This window comes from Scyliorhinus torazame, chromosome 26 (assembly GCF_047496885.1).
Source record: "Scyliorhinus torazame isolate Kashiwa2021f chromosome 26, sScyTor2.1, whole genome shotgun sequence".
Classification (NCBI taxonomy): domain Eukaryota; kingdom Metazoa; phylum Chordata; class Chondrichthyes; order Carcharhiniformes; family Scyliorhinidae; genus Scyliorhinus; species Scyliorhinus torazame.
This window is the reverse complement of record NC_092732.1, coordinates 31,794,442-31,810,383: the sequence shown is the minus strand read 5'-3', so window position 1 is coordinate 31,810,383 and position 15,942 is coordinate 31,794,442. Positions and strand designations below refer to the sequence as shown.

The window sequence follows — 15,942 nt, the reverse complement described above, 5'->3', positions numbered from 1 at the left end:
ACACTGTCCCTCAGTATCAGACTGTCAGTTATAACACTCTCTCTCACACTGTCCCTCAGTATCAGACTCTCAGTTATAACACTCTCTCTCACACACTGTCCCTCAGTATCAGACTCTCAGTTATAACACTCTCTCTGTTACACTGTCCCTCAGTATCAGACTCTCAGTTATAACACTCTCTCTCACACTGTCCCTCAGTATCAGACTCTCAGTTATAACACTCTCTCTCACACTGTCCCTCAGTATCAGACTCTCAGTTATAACACTCTCTCTCACACACTGTCCCTCAGTATCAGACTCTCAGTTATAACACTCTCTCTGTTACACTGTCCCTCAGTATCAGACTCTCAGTTATAACACTCTCTCTCACACTGTCCCTCAGTATCAGACTCTCAGTTATAACACTCTCTCTCACACACTGTCCCTCAGTATCAGACTCTCAGTTATAACACTCTCTCTGTTACACTGTCCCTCAGTATCAGACTCTCAGTTATAACACTCTCTCTCTGACACTGTCCCTCAGTATCAGACTCTCAGTTATAACACTCTCTCTGTTACACTGTCCCTCAGTATCAGACTCTCAGTTATAACACTCTCTCTCTGACACTGTCCCTCAGTATCAGACTCTCAGTTATAACACTCTCTCTCTGACACTGTCCCTCAGTATCAGACTCTCAGTTATAACACTCTCTCTCACACTGTCCCTCAGTGTCAGACTCTCAGTTATAACACTCTCTCTCACACACTGTCCCTCAGTATAAGTCTCCTGTTAGCTCTGGGGGGCGTAGCCTTGCTGTATGTTAACGGGTTATGTGGATAGACGTGTGTCATTGTGTGAATATCACGGACTGTGCCATTCACCCTCGCACTGCACTTCAACACAGATCAAGGATGCAGGCGGATCGATGACCATTCACACGTTTGGGGCTTACTTTGGACTGACCATCGCCCGTGTCCTGTATCGGGCACAACTGGACAAGAGTCGACAACGCGAGGGCGCTGTTTACCACTCCGACCTATTCGCCATGATCGGTGAGTCTTCCTCCGGACAAGCCCCCCTTCCCCACCCCTGTCCTGCGTGTCTGTCCCGAGTTCCGCAGCAGGGCATTCTCCACACTGAACTTCCAGCGACCCTGTGGGTCATGTCCGTCCCAGAGCCCAACCCGTCGCGGGGTGGCAGCTTCAAACTAGCGCTCGATATTCATATTCAGAATGTGAAAGAGGCTTCTGTTCGGAGACTGCAACAGCGGATCTCTGCTGTCCCCTCGTGGTCAGACTCAGCAACAACTGTGAGCCAAGGCCTTCCTGTGATACACTTTTCATCACTGACTGACCCCTCGATAGTGCGGCCCTGTCACTGTCTCACTGACTGACCCCTCGATAGTGCGGCCCTGTCACTGTGTCACTGACTGACCCCTCGATAGTGCGGCCCTGTCACTGTGTCACTGACTGACTGACCCCTCGATAGTGCGGCCCTGTCACTGTGTCACTGACTGACCCCTCGATAGTGCGGCCCTGTCACTGTGTCACTGACTGACCCCTCGATAGTGCGGCCCTGTCACTGTGTCACTGACTGACCCCTCGATAGTGCGGCCCTGTCACTGTGTCACTGACCCCTCGATAGTGCGGCCCTGTCACTGTGTCACTGACTGACCCCTCGATAGTGCGGCCCTGTCACTGTGTCACTGACTAACTGACCCCTCGATAGTGCGGCCCTGTCACTGTGTCACTGACTGACTGACCCCTCGATAGTGCGGCCCTGTCACTGTGTCACTGACTGACCCCTCGATAGTGCGGCCCTGTCTCTGTGTCACTGACTGACCCCTCGATAGTGCGGCCCTGTCACTGTGTCACTGACTGACCCCTCGATAGTGCGGCCCTGTCACTGTGTCACTGACTGACCCCTCGATAGTGCGGCCCTGTCTCTGTGTCACTGATTGACTGACCCCTCGATAGTGCGGCTCTGTCACTGTGTCACTGACTGACCCCTAGATAGTGCGGCCCTGTCACTGTGTCACTGACTGACCCCTCGATAGTGCGGCCCTGTCACTGTGTCACTGACTGACCCCTCGATAGTGCGGCCCTGTCACTGTGTCACTGACTGACTGACCCCTCGATAGTGCGGCCCTGTCACTGTGTCACTGATTGACTGACCCCTCGATAGTGCGGCCCTGTCACTGTGTCACTGATTGACTGACCCCTCGATAGTGCGGCCCTGTCTCTGTGTCACTGACTGACCCCTCGATAGTGCGGCCCTGTCACTGTGTCACTGACTGACCACTCGATAGTGCGGCCCTGTCACTGTGTCACTGACTGACTGACCCCTCGATAGTGCGGCCCTGTCACTGTGTCACTGACTGACCCCTCGATAGTGCGGCCCTGTCTCTGTGTCACTGATTGACTGACCCCTCGATAGTGCGGCCCTGTCACTGTGTCACTGACTGACCCCTAGATAGTGCGGCCCTGTCACTGTGTCACTGACTGACCCCTCGATAGTGCGGCCCTGTCACTGTGTCACTGACTGACCCCTCGATAGTGCGGCCCTGTCACTGTGTCACTGACTGACTGACCCCTCGATAGTGCGGCCCTGTCACTGTGTCACTGATTGACTGACCCCTCGATAGTGCGGCCCTGTCACTGTGTCACTGATTGACTGACCCCCTCGATAGTGCGGCCCTGTCACTGTGTCACTGACTGACCCCTCGATAGTGCGGCCCTGTCACTGTGTCACTGACTGACTGACCCCTCGATAGTGCGGCCCTGTCACTGTGTCACTGATTGACTGACCCCTCGATAGTGCGGCCCTGTCACTGTGTCACTGACTGACCCCTAGATAGTGCGGCCCTGTCACTGTGTCACTGACTGACCCCTCGATAGTGCGGCCCTGTCACTGTGTCACTGACTGACCCCTCGATAGTGCGGCCCTGTCACTGTGTCACTGACTGACTGACCCCTCGATAGTGCGGCCCTGTCACTGTGTCACTGACTGACCCCTCGATAGTGCGGCCCTGTCACTGTGTCACTGACTGACCCCTCGATAGTGCGGCCCTGTCACTGTGTCACTGACTGACCCCTCGATAGTGCGGCCCTGTCACTGTGTCACTGACTGACTGACCCCTCGATAGTGCGGCCCTGTCACTGTGTCACTGACTGACCCCTCGATAGTGCGGCCCTGTCACTGTGTCACTGACTGACTGACCCCTCGATAGTGCGGCCCTGTCACTGTGTCACTGACTGACCCCTCGATAGTGCGGCCCTGTCACTGTGTCACTGACTGACCCCTCGATAGTGCGGCCCTGTCACTGTGTCACTGACTGACTGACCCCTCGATAGTGCGGCCCTGTCACTGTGTCACTGACTGACTGACCCCTCGATAGTGCGGCCCTGTCACTGTGTCACTGACTGACTGACCCCTCGATAGTGCGGCCCTGTCACTGTGTCACTGACTGACCCCTCGATAGTGCGGCCCTGTCACTGTGTCACTGACTGACCCCTCGATAGTGCGGCCCTGTCACTGTGTCACTGACTGACTGACCCCTCGATAGTGCGGCCCTGTCACTCTGTCACTGACTGACCCCTCGATAGTGCGGCCCTGTCACTGTGTCACTGACTGACCCCTCGATAGTGCGGCCCTGTCACTGTGTCACTGACTGACTGACCCCTCGACAGTACGGCCCTGTCACTGTGTCACTGACTGACCCCTCGATAGTGCGGCCCTGTCACTGACTGACTGACCCCTCGATAGTGCGGCCCTGTCACTGTGTCACTGACTGACCCCTCGATAGTGCGGCCCTGTCACTGTGTCACTGACTGACCCCTCGATAGTGCGGCCCTGTCACTGTGTAACTGACTGACCCCTCGATAGTGCGGCCCTGTCACTGTGTCACTGACTGACCCCTCGATAGTGCGGCCCTGTCACTGTGTCACTGACTGACCCCTCGATAGTGCGGCCCTGTCACTGTGTCACTGACTGACTGACCCCTCGATAGTGCGGCCCTGTCACTGTGTCACTGACTGACCCCTCGATAGTGCGGCCCTGTCACTGTGTCACTGACTGACCCCTTGATAGTGCGGCCCTGTCACTGTGTCACTGACTGACCCCTCGATAGTGCGGCCCCGTCTCTGTGTCACTGACTGACCCCTCGATAGTGCGGCCCTGTGACTGTGTCACTGACTGACTGACCCCTCGATAGTGCGGCCCTGTCACTGTGTCACTGACTGACTGACCCCTCGATATGTGGCCCTGTCACTGTGTCACTGACTGACTGACCCCTCGATATGTGGCCCTATCACTGTGTCACTGACTGACCCCTCGATATGTGGCCCTGTCACTGTGTCACTGACTGACCCCTCGATATGTGGCCCTGTCACTGTGTCACTGACTGACCCCTCGATAGTGCGGCCCTGTCACTGTGTCACTGACTGACCCCTCGATAGTGCGGCCCTGTCACTGTGTCACTGACTGACCCCTCGATATGTGGCCCTGTCACTGTGTCACTGACTGACCCCTCGATAGTGCGGCCCTGTCACTGTGTCACTGACTGACCCCTCGATAGTGCGGCCCTGTCACTGTGTCACTGACTGACCCCTCGATATGTGGCCCTGTCACTGTGTCACTGACTGACCCCTCGATAGTGCGGCCCTGTCACTGTGTCACTGACTGACCCCTCGATAGTGCGGCCCTGTCACTGTGTCACTGACTGACTGACCCCTCGATAGTGCGGCCCTGTCACTGTGTCACTGACTGACCCCTCGATAGTGCGGCCCTGTCACAGTATCACTGACTGACTCCTCGATAGTGCGGCTCTGTCACTGTGTCACTGACTGACCCCTCGATAGTGCGGCCCTGTCACTGTGTCACTGACTGACGCCTCGATAGTGCGGCCCTGTCACTGTGTCACTGACTGACTGACCCCTCGATAGTGCGGCCCTGTCACTGTGTCACTGACTGACCCCTCGATAGTGCGGCCCTGTCACTGTGTCACTGACTGACCCCTCGATAGTGCGGCCCTGTCACTGTGTCACTGACTGACCCCTCGATAGTGCGGCCCTGTCACTGTGTCACTGACTGACCCCTCGATAGTGCGGCCCTGTCACTGTGTCACTGACTGACCCCTCGATAGTGCGGCCCTGTCACTGTGTCACTGACTGACCCCTCGATAGTGTGGCCCTGCCACTGTGTCACTGACTGACCCCTCGATAGTGCGGCCCTGTCACTGTGTTACTGACTGACCCCTCGATAGTGCGGCCCTGTCACTGTGTCACTGACTGACTGACCCCTCGATAGTGCGGCCCTGTCACTGTGTCACTGACTGACTGACCCCTCGATAGTGCGGCCCTGTCACTGTGTCACTGACTGACCCCTCGATAGTGTGGCCCTGTCACTGTGTCACTGACTGGCCCCTCGATAGTGCGGCCCTGTCACTGTGTCACTGACTGACCCCTCGATAGTGCGGCCCTGTCACTGTGTCACTGACTGACCCCTCGATAGTGCGGCCCTGTCACTGACTGACTGACCCCTCGATAGTGCGGCCCTGTCACTGTGTCACTGACTGACCCCTCGATAGTGCGGCCCTGTCACTGTGTCACTGACTGACCCCTCGATAGTGCGGCCCTGTCACTGTGTAACTGACTGACCCCTCGATAGTGCGGCCCTGTCACTGTGTCACTGACTGACCCCTCGATAGTGCGGCCCTGTCACTGTGTCACTGACTGACCCCTCGATAGTGCGGCCCTGTCACTGTGTCACTGACTTACTGACCCCTCGATAGTGCGGCCCTGTCACTGTGTCACTGACTGACCCCTCGATAGTGCGGCCCTGTCACTGTGTCACTGACTGACCCCTTGATAGTGCGGCCCTGTCACTGTGTCACTGACTGACCCCTCGATAGTGCGGCCCCGTCTCTGTGTCACTGACTGACCCCTCGATAGTGCGGCCCTGTGACTGTGTCACTGACTGACTGACCCCTCGATAGTGCGGCCCTGTCACTGTGTCACTGACTGACTGACCCCTCGATATGTGGCCCTGTCACTGTGTCACTGACTGACTGACCCCTCGATATGTGGCCCTATCACTGTGTCACTGACTGACCCCTCGATATGTGGCCCTGTCACTGTGTCACTGACTGACCCCTCGATATGTGGCCCTGTCACTGTGTCACTGACTGACCCCTCGATAGTGCGGCCCTGTCACTGTGTCACTGACTGACCCCTCGATAGTGCGGCCCTGTCACTGTGTCACTGACTGACCCCTCGATATGTGGCCCTGTCACTGTGTCACTGACTGACCCCTCGATAGTGCGGCCCTGTCACTGTGTCACTGACTGACCCCTCGATAGTGCGGCCCTGTCACTGTGTCACTGACTGACCCCTCGATATGTGGCCCTGTCACTGTGTCACTGACTGACCCCTCGATAGTGCGGCCCTGTCACTGTGTCACTGACTGACCCCTCGATAGTGCGGCCCTGTCACTGTGTCACTGACTGACTGACCCCTCGATAGTGCGGCCCTGTCACTGTGTCACTGACTGACCCCTCGATAGTGCGGCCCTGTCACAGTATCACTGACTGACTCCTCGATAGTGCGGCTCTGTCACTGTGTCACTGACTGACTGACCCCTCGATAGTGCGGCCCTGTCACTGTGTCACTGACTGACCCCTCGATAGTGCGGCCCTGTCACTGTGTCACTGACTGACCCCTCGATAGTGCGGCCCTGTCACTGTGTCACTGACTGACGCCTCGATAGTGCGGCCCTGTCACTGTGTCACTGACTGACTGACCCCTCGATAGTGCGGCCCTGTCACTGTGTCACTGACTGACCCCTCGATAGTGCGGCCCTGTCACTGTGTCACTGACTGACTGACCCCTCGATAGTGCGGCCCTGTCACTGTGTCACTGACTGACCCCTCGATAGTGCGGCCCTGTCACTGTGTCACTGACTGACCCCTCGATAGTGCGGCCCTGTCACTGTGTCACTGACTGACCCCTCGATAGTGCGGCCCTGTCACTGTGTCACTGACTGACCCCTCGATAGTGCGGCCCTGTCACTGTGTCACTGACTGACCCCTCGATAGTGCGGCCCTGTCACTGTGTCACTGACTGACCCCTCGATAGTGCGGCCCTGTCACTGTGTCACTGACTGACCCCTCGATAGTGTGGCCCTGCCACTGTGTCACTGACTGACCCCTCGATAGTGCGGCCCTGTCACTGTGTCACTGACTGACTGACCCCTCGATAGTGCGGCCCTGTCACTGTGTCACTGACTGACCCCTCGATAGTGCGGCCCTGTCACTGACTGACCCTCGATAGTGCGGCCCTGTCACTGACTGACCCCTCGATAGTGCGGCCCTGTCACTGTGTCACTGACTGACCCCTCGATAGTGCGGCCCTGTCACTGTGTCACTGACTGACCCCTCGATAGTGCGGCCCTGTCACTGTGTCACTGACTGACCCCTCGATAGTGCGGCCCTGTCACTGTGTCACTGACTGACCCCTCGATAGTGCGGCCCTGTCACTGTGTCACTGACTGACTGACCCCTCGATAGTGCGGCCCTGTCACTGTGTTACTGACTGACCCCTCGATAGTGCGGCCCTGTCACTGTGTCACTGACTGACTGACCCCTCGATAGTGCGGCCCTGTTACTGTGTCACTGACTGACTGACCCCTCGATAGTGCGGCCCTGTCACTGTGTCACTGACTGACCCCTCGATAGTGTGGCCCTGTCACTGTGTCACTGACTGGCCCCTCGATAGTGCGGCCCTGTCACTGTGTCACTGACTGACCCCTCGATAGTGCGGCCCTGTCACTGTGTCACTGACTGACCCCTCGATAGTGCGGCCCTGTCACTGTGTCACTGACTGACCCTCGATAGTGCGGCCCTGTCACTGTGTCACTGACTGACTGACCCCTCGATAGTGCGGCCCTGTCACTGTGTCACTGACTGACTGACCCCTCGATAGTGCGGCCCTATCACTGTGTCACTGACTGACCCCTCGATAGTGCGGCCCTGTCACTGTGTCACTGACTGACCCCTCGATAGTGCGGCCCTGTCACTGTGTCACTGACTGACTGACCCCGCGATAGTGCGGCCCTGTCACTGTCTGACCCCTCGATAGTGCGGCCCTGTCACTGTGTCACTGACTGACCCCTCGATAGTGCGGCCCTGTCACTGTGTCACTGACTGACCCCTCGATAGTGCGGCCCTGTCACTGTGTCTCTGACTGACTGACGCCTCAATAGTGCGGCCCTGTCACTGTGTCACTGACTGACCCCTCGATAGTGCGGCCCTGTCACTGTGTCACTGACTGACCCCTCGATAGTGCGGCCCTGTCACTGTGTCACTGACTGACCCCTCGATAGTGCGGCCCTGTCACTGTGTCTCTGACTGACTGACCCCTCGATAGTGCGGCCCTGTCACTCTGTCACTGACTGACCCCTCGATAGTGTGGCCCTGTCTCTGTGTCACTGACTGACTGACCCCTCGATAGTGCGGCCCTGTCACTGTGTCACTGACTAACCCCTCGATAGTGCGGCCCTGTCACTGTGTCTCTGACTGACCCCTCGATAGTGCGGCCCTGTCACTGTGTCACTGACTGACTGACCCCTCGATAGTGCGGCCCTGTCACTGTGTCACTGACTGACCCCTCGATAGTGCGGCCCTGTCACTGTGTCACTGACTGACCCCTCGATAGTGCGGCCCTGTCACTGTGTCACTGACTGACCCCTCGATAGTGCGGCCCTGTCACTGTGTCACTGACTGACTGACCCCTCGATAGTGCGGCCCTGTCTCTGTGTCACTGACTGACCCCTCGATAGTGCGGCCCTGTCACTGTGTCACTGACTGACTGACCCCTCGATAGTGCGGCCCTGTCACTGTTTCACTGACTGACTGACCCCTCGATAGTGCGGCCCTGTCACTGTGTCACTGACTGACTGATCCCTCGATAGTGCGGCCCTGTCACTGTGTCACTGACTGACTGACCCCTCGATAGTGCGGCCCTGTCACTGTGTCACTGACTGACCCCTCGATAATGCGGCCCTGTCACTGTGACACTGACTGACCCCTCGATAGTGCGGCCCTGTCACTGTGTCACTGACTGAATGACCCCTCGATAGTGCGGCCCCGTCACTGTGTCACTGACTGACCCCTCGATAGTGCGGCCCTGTCACTGTGTCACTGACTGACCCCTCGATAGTGCGGCCCTGTCACTGTGTCACTGACTGACTGACCCCTCGATAGTGCGGCCCTGTCTCTGTGTCACTGACTGACCCCTCGATAGTGCGGCCCTGTCACTGTGTCACTGACTGACTGACCCCTCGATAGTGCGGCCCTGTCACTGTGTCACTGACTGACTGACCCCTCGATAGTGCGGCCCTGTCACTGTGTCACTGACTGACTGACCCCTCGATAGTGCGGCCCTGTCACTGTGTCACTGACTGACCACTCGATAATGCGGCCCTGTCACTGTGACACTGACTGACCCCTCGATAGTGCGGCCCTGTCACTGTGTCACTGACTGAATGACCCCTCGATAGTGCGGCCCCGTCACTGTGTCACTGACTGACCCCTCGATAGTGCGGCCCTGTCACTGTGACACTGACTGACCACTCGATAATGCGGCCCTGTCACTGTGACACTGACTGACCCCTCGATAGTGCAGCCCTGTCACTGTGTCACTGACTGACCCCTCGATAGTGCGGCCCTGTCACTGTGACACTGACTGACCCCTCGATAGTGCGGCCCTGTCACTGTGTCACTGACTGACCCCTCGATAGTGCGGCCCTGTCACTGTGTCACTGACCCCTCGATAGTGCGGCCCTGTCACTGTGACACTGACTGACCCCTCGATAGTGCGGCCCTGTCACTGTGTCACTGACTGACCCCTCGATAGTGCGGCCCTGTCACTGTGTCACTGACCCCTCGATAGTGCGGCCCTGTCACTGTGACACTGACTGACCCCTCGATAGTGCAGCCCTGTCACTGTGTCACTGACTGACCCCTCGATAGTGCGGCCCTGTCACTGTGACACTGACTGACCCCTCGATAGTGCAGCCCTGTCACTGTGTCACTGACTGAATGACCCCTCGATAGTGCGGCCCTGTCACTGGGTCACTGACTGATCCGTCGTTTTGTGGTCTTATTGAAGTCCGCCTGTTATCGGCCCCTGACCGCTGTGTTGGTCTCCCCAGGCACTCTGTACCTCTGGATGTTTTGGCCTAGCTTCAACTCTGCCGTCACCAGTTTAGGGAGTGCTCAGCATCGAACTGCTCTCAACACCTACTACTCCCTCGCCGCCTGTACCCTCGCCACCTTCGCCACGTCGAGTGTCGTTAATCAGGAGGGGAAACTGGACATGGTATGTACAATTCCGCAGAATCAATCTCATATCCCCCTCATCCCCTAATCCTCACAACTCTCCCCTCCTTCAGAAAATTACAAATTAATTACCTTGAGAAAAGCTTGCCTGTGTTTGAGTGTGTCGATGAGTGTGTGAGTGTATATGCCTGAGTGTCGCTATGCGCGTGTCCTTGACTGTGTGCGTGCATGGGTGTGAGTTGTGTCCTTAAGATAGTGTGTGTATGAGTGTGTGTACATGTGAGTGTGTGAGTGTGTGTGTGAGTGTATGTATGAGTTTGTGCTTGTGTGTAAGAGAGTGTTAGAGTGTGTGTGCATGAGTGTATATGTGGATGTGTGAGTGAGTGTGTGAGTGAGTGTGTATGTGTGTGTGCGTGAGTATTTCTACGTGTGTGTGTAAGAGTGTGTGTGTGTAAGTGTGTGAGGAAGAGAGAGTGTGAGTGAGTGTGTATGTGTGAGTAATTGAATGTGTGTGTTTAATAGTGTGTGTGTAAGTGTGTGCACGAGTGTGTGTGAGAAAGTGTGTAGGAGAGTGTGCGTCTATGAGTGTGTGTGTGTATGAGTGTGAGTGTGCGTGCATGAGTGCTTATTTATGAGTGTGTGTGTGAGTTTGTGCGAGTGTGTAAGAGTGTATGAGTGTGCCTGCATGAGTGAATATGTGCCTGTGAGTATGTGTGTGAGTGTGTGTGTATAAGAGAGTGTGAGTGAGTGTGTATGTGCGCGTGTGTGAGTGTATGAGTGTGTGTGCATGAGTATCTGTGTGCGTGAGTTTGTGCATGAGTGTGTGTGTGTGTGTAAGAGTGTGTGTGTGCATGAATGTGTGTGAGAGAGTGTGTGTTTTTATGTGCCAGGGTTTGGAGAAGCCCAAAGTGTATCATGGAGTTCCCCTGACCCGCAACTTTTACTAGATTGTGGTGCGGGGAGCGCACGGCCCATTCTCCAGGTGTGGGACAGCAGAAATGGAAAAGTATTTTTTAAAGCAAAACAATGTTTATTCCATGAACTCAAGTTAACCTTTTTAAAACATACAGTGAACATCTTAGCAACCATCAATTCAAATAACGCCCCCCCCCAAAGAATACAACAAGTAATCCTTATACCTTCCTTTTAACATCCATAAGACAACATAACCCTTTTTACAGAAGCACATCAGGTTTAAATTCTCTGCTGAGAACAGTTATCACTCCGAATTCACCAAATGACCAAGAGATAGTCTTTGCATGGCAGAGAGATCAACGTTACACATTCTCTGGCTGGCTGCAGCTCCAACACTAAAACAAAATTCAAAAACACAGACACACCCAAACCTTTCCTCAAAGCGAAACTAAAAAGCAGAGCCAGAGCTCAGCTCCTCCCACTCTCTGACATCACCGCAGCCTCTCGTGTCGACAAACATTTCTTAAAATGACATCCCCATGACAGTGTGCATGAGCGTATGTGTGTGTTTGAGCTTGTGTCTGACTTTGTGTGTAAGAGAAAGTGTGTAAGCGCGTGTGTGTGTGTGGAGGAGAGTGTGTGTGAGAATGTGTATGTGCGTGAGAGTGTGTGTGTGAGTAAGTGCGTGAGAGTGTATGTGCGTGAGAGTGCATGTGTACGTGTCGCTCCTGTGTGTTCGCGTCTGTCACGCATGTGAGAGAGGGGTGCGGGTGAGCAAGTGCACAGCCCGCCCACTCCATTGATGCCAGGCGAGGTTGCAATGGGTATTCCTGGCCAGTCCCACGTGCCATGTTAGCGCACCCAACTGACCATCGCACCAACCAGGAGACAGTGCATGGGCGGCGGAGTGAGGGGGGCATTAACATGCTAGCAACCTGCCTGGGGCATTGCCCCCGAGGTGGCGGGGGGCCCAGGGCAGTGTAGCTGAGGGGCATCATGGAACCGGCGACCTCCTGTGGAATTGCTCTGGATTGAGTGCAGCCCTCGGGCAGAGCAGGTACACAAGCAACCCTCTGAGTTCGCACTTCCCTCAACTCGCCAGAGCAGAGACGGTCTGGCCGGTCCTTGACCACGCTCCGGGGACCAGGAAACGCATGCCGGGATGGGGGGAGCCACAGCACCGCCGCTGGCGGGAGGCCGTCACTGCAGCGTGACATGTTTACATAGGTTTCCGTAAGTGTGGCCGCCAGCGGGGGGGGGGGGGGGGGGGGGGGGGAATTCGGCATTCGCGGCAACAGGTGCGCTCTCGTCGGCGGGGGGAGGTGGGGTCAGTTTAACCGAGGCTTTGCTCGTCTCTCCGGCAGGTGCACATCCAGAACGCGGCCCTGGCCGGAGGTGTGGCCCTGGGCACCGCTGGCGAAATGATGATCACGCCCTCGGGCTCCATGATCGTGGGGTTCATCGCCGGCGTCGTCTCCACACTCGGCTTCAGGTTCCTGACGGTGAGTCGGGGCTTCCTGTGCTTCGGCCCCCACCCCCGGGCCTGCGGTCAGCTGGGCCGGTGGGCGGAGGGAAGGGGGGGGGGTGTAGATGGGTTTGCGGGACTCGGGCGTCGCGGGCAAGGTTGGCGTTCATTGCCCGGCCCTTGTTGCCCCTTCAGGCGGCGCTGCTGGGCCGCGGCCCTCAGATTGAAGCTGCCATTCGGCCCGTCTGACCTGCTGCCGTCCCTTCGAGAGGGCCCGCTGGTTAGACCCACTCTCCACCTCTCTCTCTCCCTCCATCATGTCTCTCTCTCACTGTCTCTCTCTCTCTCTCTGCTTCTCTTTCGCTCTCTCCACCACTCTCCCTCTTTCTCTGTTCCTTTCTGTCCGTCTCGGCCTCTGTCTCTCTTTCACTGTCTCTCTTTCTGTCTCTTTCTCTCTCTTTCCCTCTCTGTCCCTCTCTCTCTCTGCCTGTCTCTCTGTCTTTCTCTGTCTCTCTCTATCTCTGTCTCTCTCTGCCCCTCTCTCTATCTCTGTCTCTCTCTATCTCTATCTCTGTCTGTCTCTGTCTCTCTCTATCTCTGTCTCTCTCTCTCTCTGCCCCTCTCTCTATCTCTGTCTCTCTCTATCTCTATCTCTCTCTATCTCTGTCTCTCTCTATCTCTATCTCTGTCTGTCTCTGTCTCTCTCTATCTCTGTCTCTCTCTCTCTCTGCCCCTCTCTCTATCTCTGTCTCTCTCTATCTCTATCTCTGTCTCACTCTGTCTCTCTCTATCTCTGTCTGTCTCTGTCTATCTCTATCTCTGTCTCTCTCTATCTCTGTCTCTCTCTATCTCTGTCTCTCTCTGTCTCTCTCTGTCTGTCTCTGTCTCTCTCTATCTCTGTCTCTCTCTCTCTCTGCCCCTCTCTCTATCTCTGTCTCTCTCTCTCTCTATCTCTGTCTCTCTCTATCTCTATCTCTGTCTCTCTCTGTCTCTCTCTATCTCTATCTCTGTCTGTCTCTGTCTATCTCTATCTCTGTCTCTCTCTATCTCTGTCTCTCTCTGTCTCTCTCTGTCTCTCTCGCTGTCTCTCTATCTCTGTCTCTCTCTATCTCTGTCTCTCTCTATCTCTGTCTCTCTCTGTCTCTCTCTGTCTCTCTCGCTGTCTCTCTCTTTCTCTGTCTCTCTCTTTCTCTGTCTCTCTCTATCTCTGTCTCTCTCTATCTCTGTCACTCTCTGCCCCTCTCTCTATCTCTATCTCTCTCTATCTCTGTCACTCTCTGCCCCTCTCTCTATCTCTGTCTCTCTCTATCTCTTTCTCTGTCCCTCTCTCTCTCTGTCTCTCTCTGTCTCTCTATCTCTGTCTCTCTCTATCTCTGTCACTCTCTGCCCCTCTCTCTATCTCTGTCTCTCTCTATCTCTGTCACTGTCCGCCCCTCTCTCTATCTCTGTCTCTCTCTATCTCTGTCACTCTCTGCCCCTCTCTCTATCTCTGTCTCTATCTCTTTCTCTGTCCCTCTCTCTCTCTGTCTCTCTGTCTCTCTCTATCTCTGCCCCTCTCTCTGTCTCTATCTCTCTCTATCTCTGTCTCTCTCTGTCTCTATCTTTCTCTATCTCTGTCTCTCTCTATCTCTGTCACTCTCTGCCCCTCTCTCTATCTCTCTCTCTCTATCTCTGTCTCTCTCTATCTCTGTCTCTCTTTGTCTCTCTCGCTGTCTCTCTCTCTCTCTATATATCTCTCTGTCTCTCTCTCTATATCTCTATCTCTCTATCTGTCTCGCTCTATCTCTGTCTCTGTCTCTCTCTGTCTCTCTCTCTGTCTCTCTGTCTCTCTCTATCTCTGCTCTCTCTATCTCTGTCTCTATCTCTATCTCTGTCACTCTCTGCCCCCTCTCTACCTCTATCTCTATCTCTCTCTATCTCTGTCACTCTCTGCCCCTCTCTCTATCTCTGTCTCTCTCTATCTCTGTCACCCTCTGTCCCTCTCTCTATCTCTGTCTCTCTCTATCTCTGTCTCTCTCTGTCTCTATCTTTCTCTATCTCTGTCTCTCTCTATCTCTGTCTCTCTCTGTCTCTCTCTCTCTCTCTGTCTCTCTCTCTGTCTCTCTCTCTATCTCTGTCTCTCTCTATCTCTGTCTCTCTCTGTCTCTGTCTCTCTCTCTGTCTCTCTCTCTGTCTCTCTCTCTATCTCTGTCTCTCTCTATCTCTGTCTCTCTTTATCTCTCTCGCTGTCTCTCTCTCTCTCTGTCTATCTCTCTCTGTCTCTCTCTATCTCTGTCTCTCTCTATCTCTGTCTCTCTCTATCTCTGTCTCTCTCTATCTCTGTCTCTCTCTATCTCTATCTCTGTCACTCTCTGTCCCTCTCTCTACCTCTGTCTCTCTCTATCTCTGCTCTCTCTATCTCTGCCTCTCTCTGCCCTTCTCTCTATCTCTGCTCTCTCTATCTCTGCCTCTCTCTGCCCTTCTCTCTATCTCTGTCTCTGTCTATCTCTCTCTCTTTCTCTCTCTCTGTCTCTCTCTGCCCCTCTCTCTCTCTGTCTCTCTCTGGCTCTGTCTCTCTCTATCTCTGTCTCTCTCTCTGTCTCCCTCTATCTCTGTCTCTCTCTATCGCTGTCTCTCTATCTCTGTCTCTATATCTCTGTCTCTCTCTATCTCTGTCTCTCTCTGCCCCTCTCTCTATCTCTGTCTCTCTCTATCTCTGCCCCCCTCTCTATCTCTCTCTATCTCTGTCTCTCTCTATCTCTGTCTCTCTCTATCTCTGCTCCTCTCTCTATCTCTGTCTCTCTCTATCTCTGTCTCTGTCTCTCTCGCTGTCTCTCTATCTCTGTCTCTCTCGATCTCTGTCTCTCTCTGTCTCTGTCTCTCTCTCTGTCTCTCTCTCTGTCTCTCTCTCTCTATCTCTGTCTCTCTCTATCTCTGTCTCTCTTTATCTCTCTCGCTGTCTCTCTCTCTCTCTGTCTCTCTCTATCTCTGTCTCTCTCTATCTCTGTCTCTCTCTATCTCTGTCTCTCTCTATCTCTGTCTCTCTCTATCTCTATCTCTGTCACTCTCTGTCCCTCTCTCTACCTCTGTCTCTCTCTATCTCTGCTCTCTCTATCTCGGCCTCTCTCTGCCCTTCTCTCTATCTCTGCTCTCTCTATCTCTGCCTCTCTCTGCCCTTCTCTCTATCTCTGTCTCTGTCTATCTCTCTCTCTTTCTCTCTCTCTGTCTCTCTCTGCCCCTCTCTCTCTCTGTCTCTCTCTGGCTCTG

The 15,942-nt window shown here is 55.1% G+C and overlaps 1 protein-coding gene across 1 annotated transcript in view; it reads left to right on the top strand.

The window, feature by feature from the left end:
* Window positions 1-15,942, top strand: part of rhbg (Rh family B glycoprotein) — an 83,948-nt gene that overhangs the window by 37,106 nt on the left and 30,900 nt on the right. Inside the window, 3 exon segments of the mRNA XM_072490583.1 lie at window positions 885-1,032; window positions 10,190-10,356; window positions 12,596-12,733. Of these exon segments, the coding sequence (XP_072346684.1) occupies window positions 885-1,032; window positions 10,190-10,356; window positions 12,596-12,733 (453 nt within the window).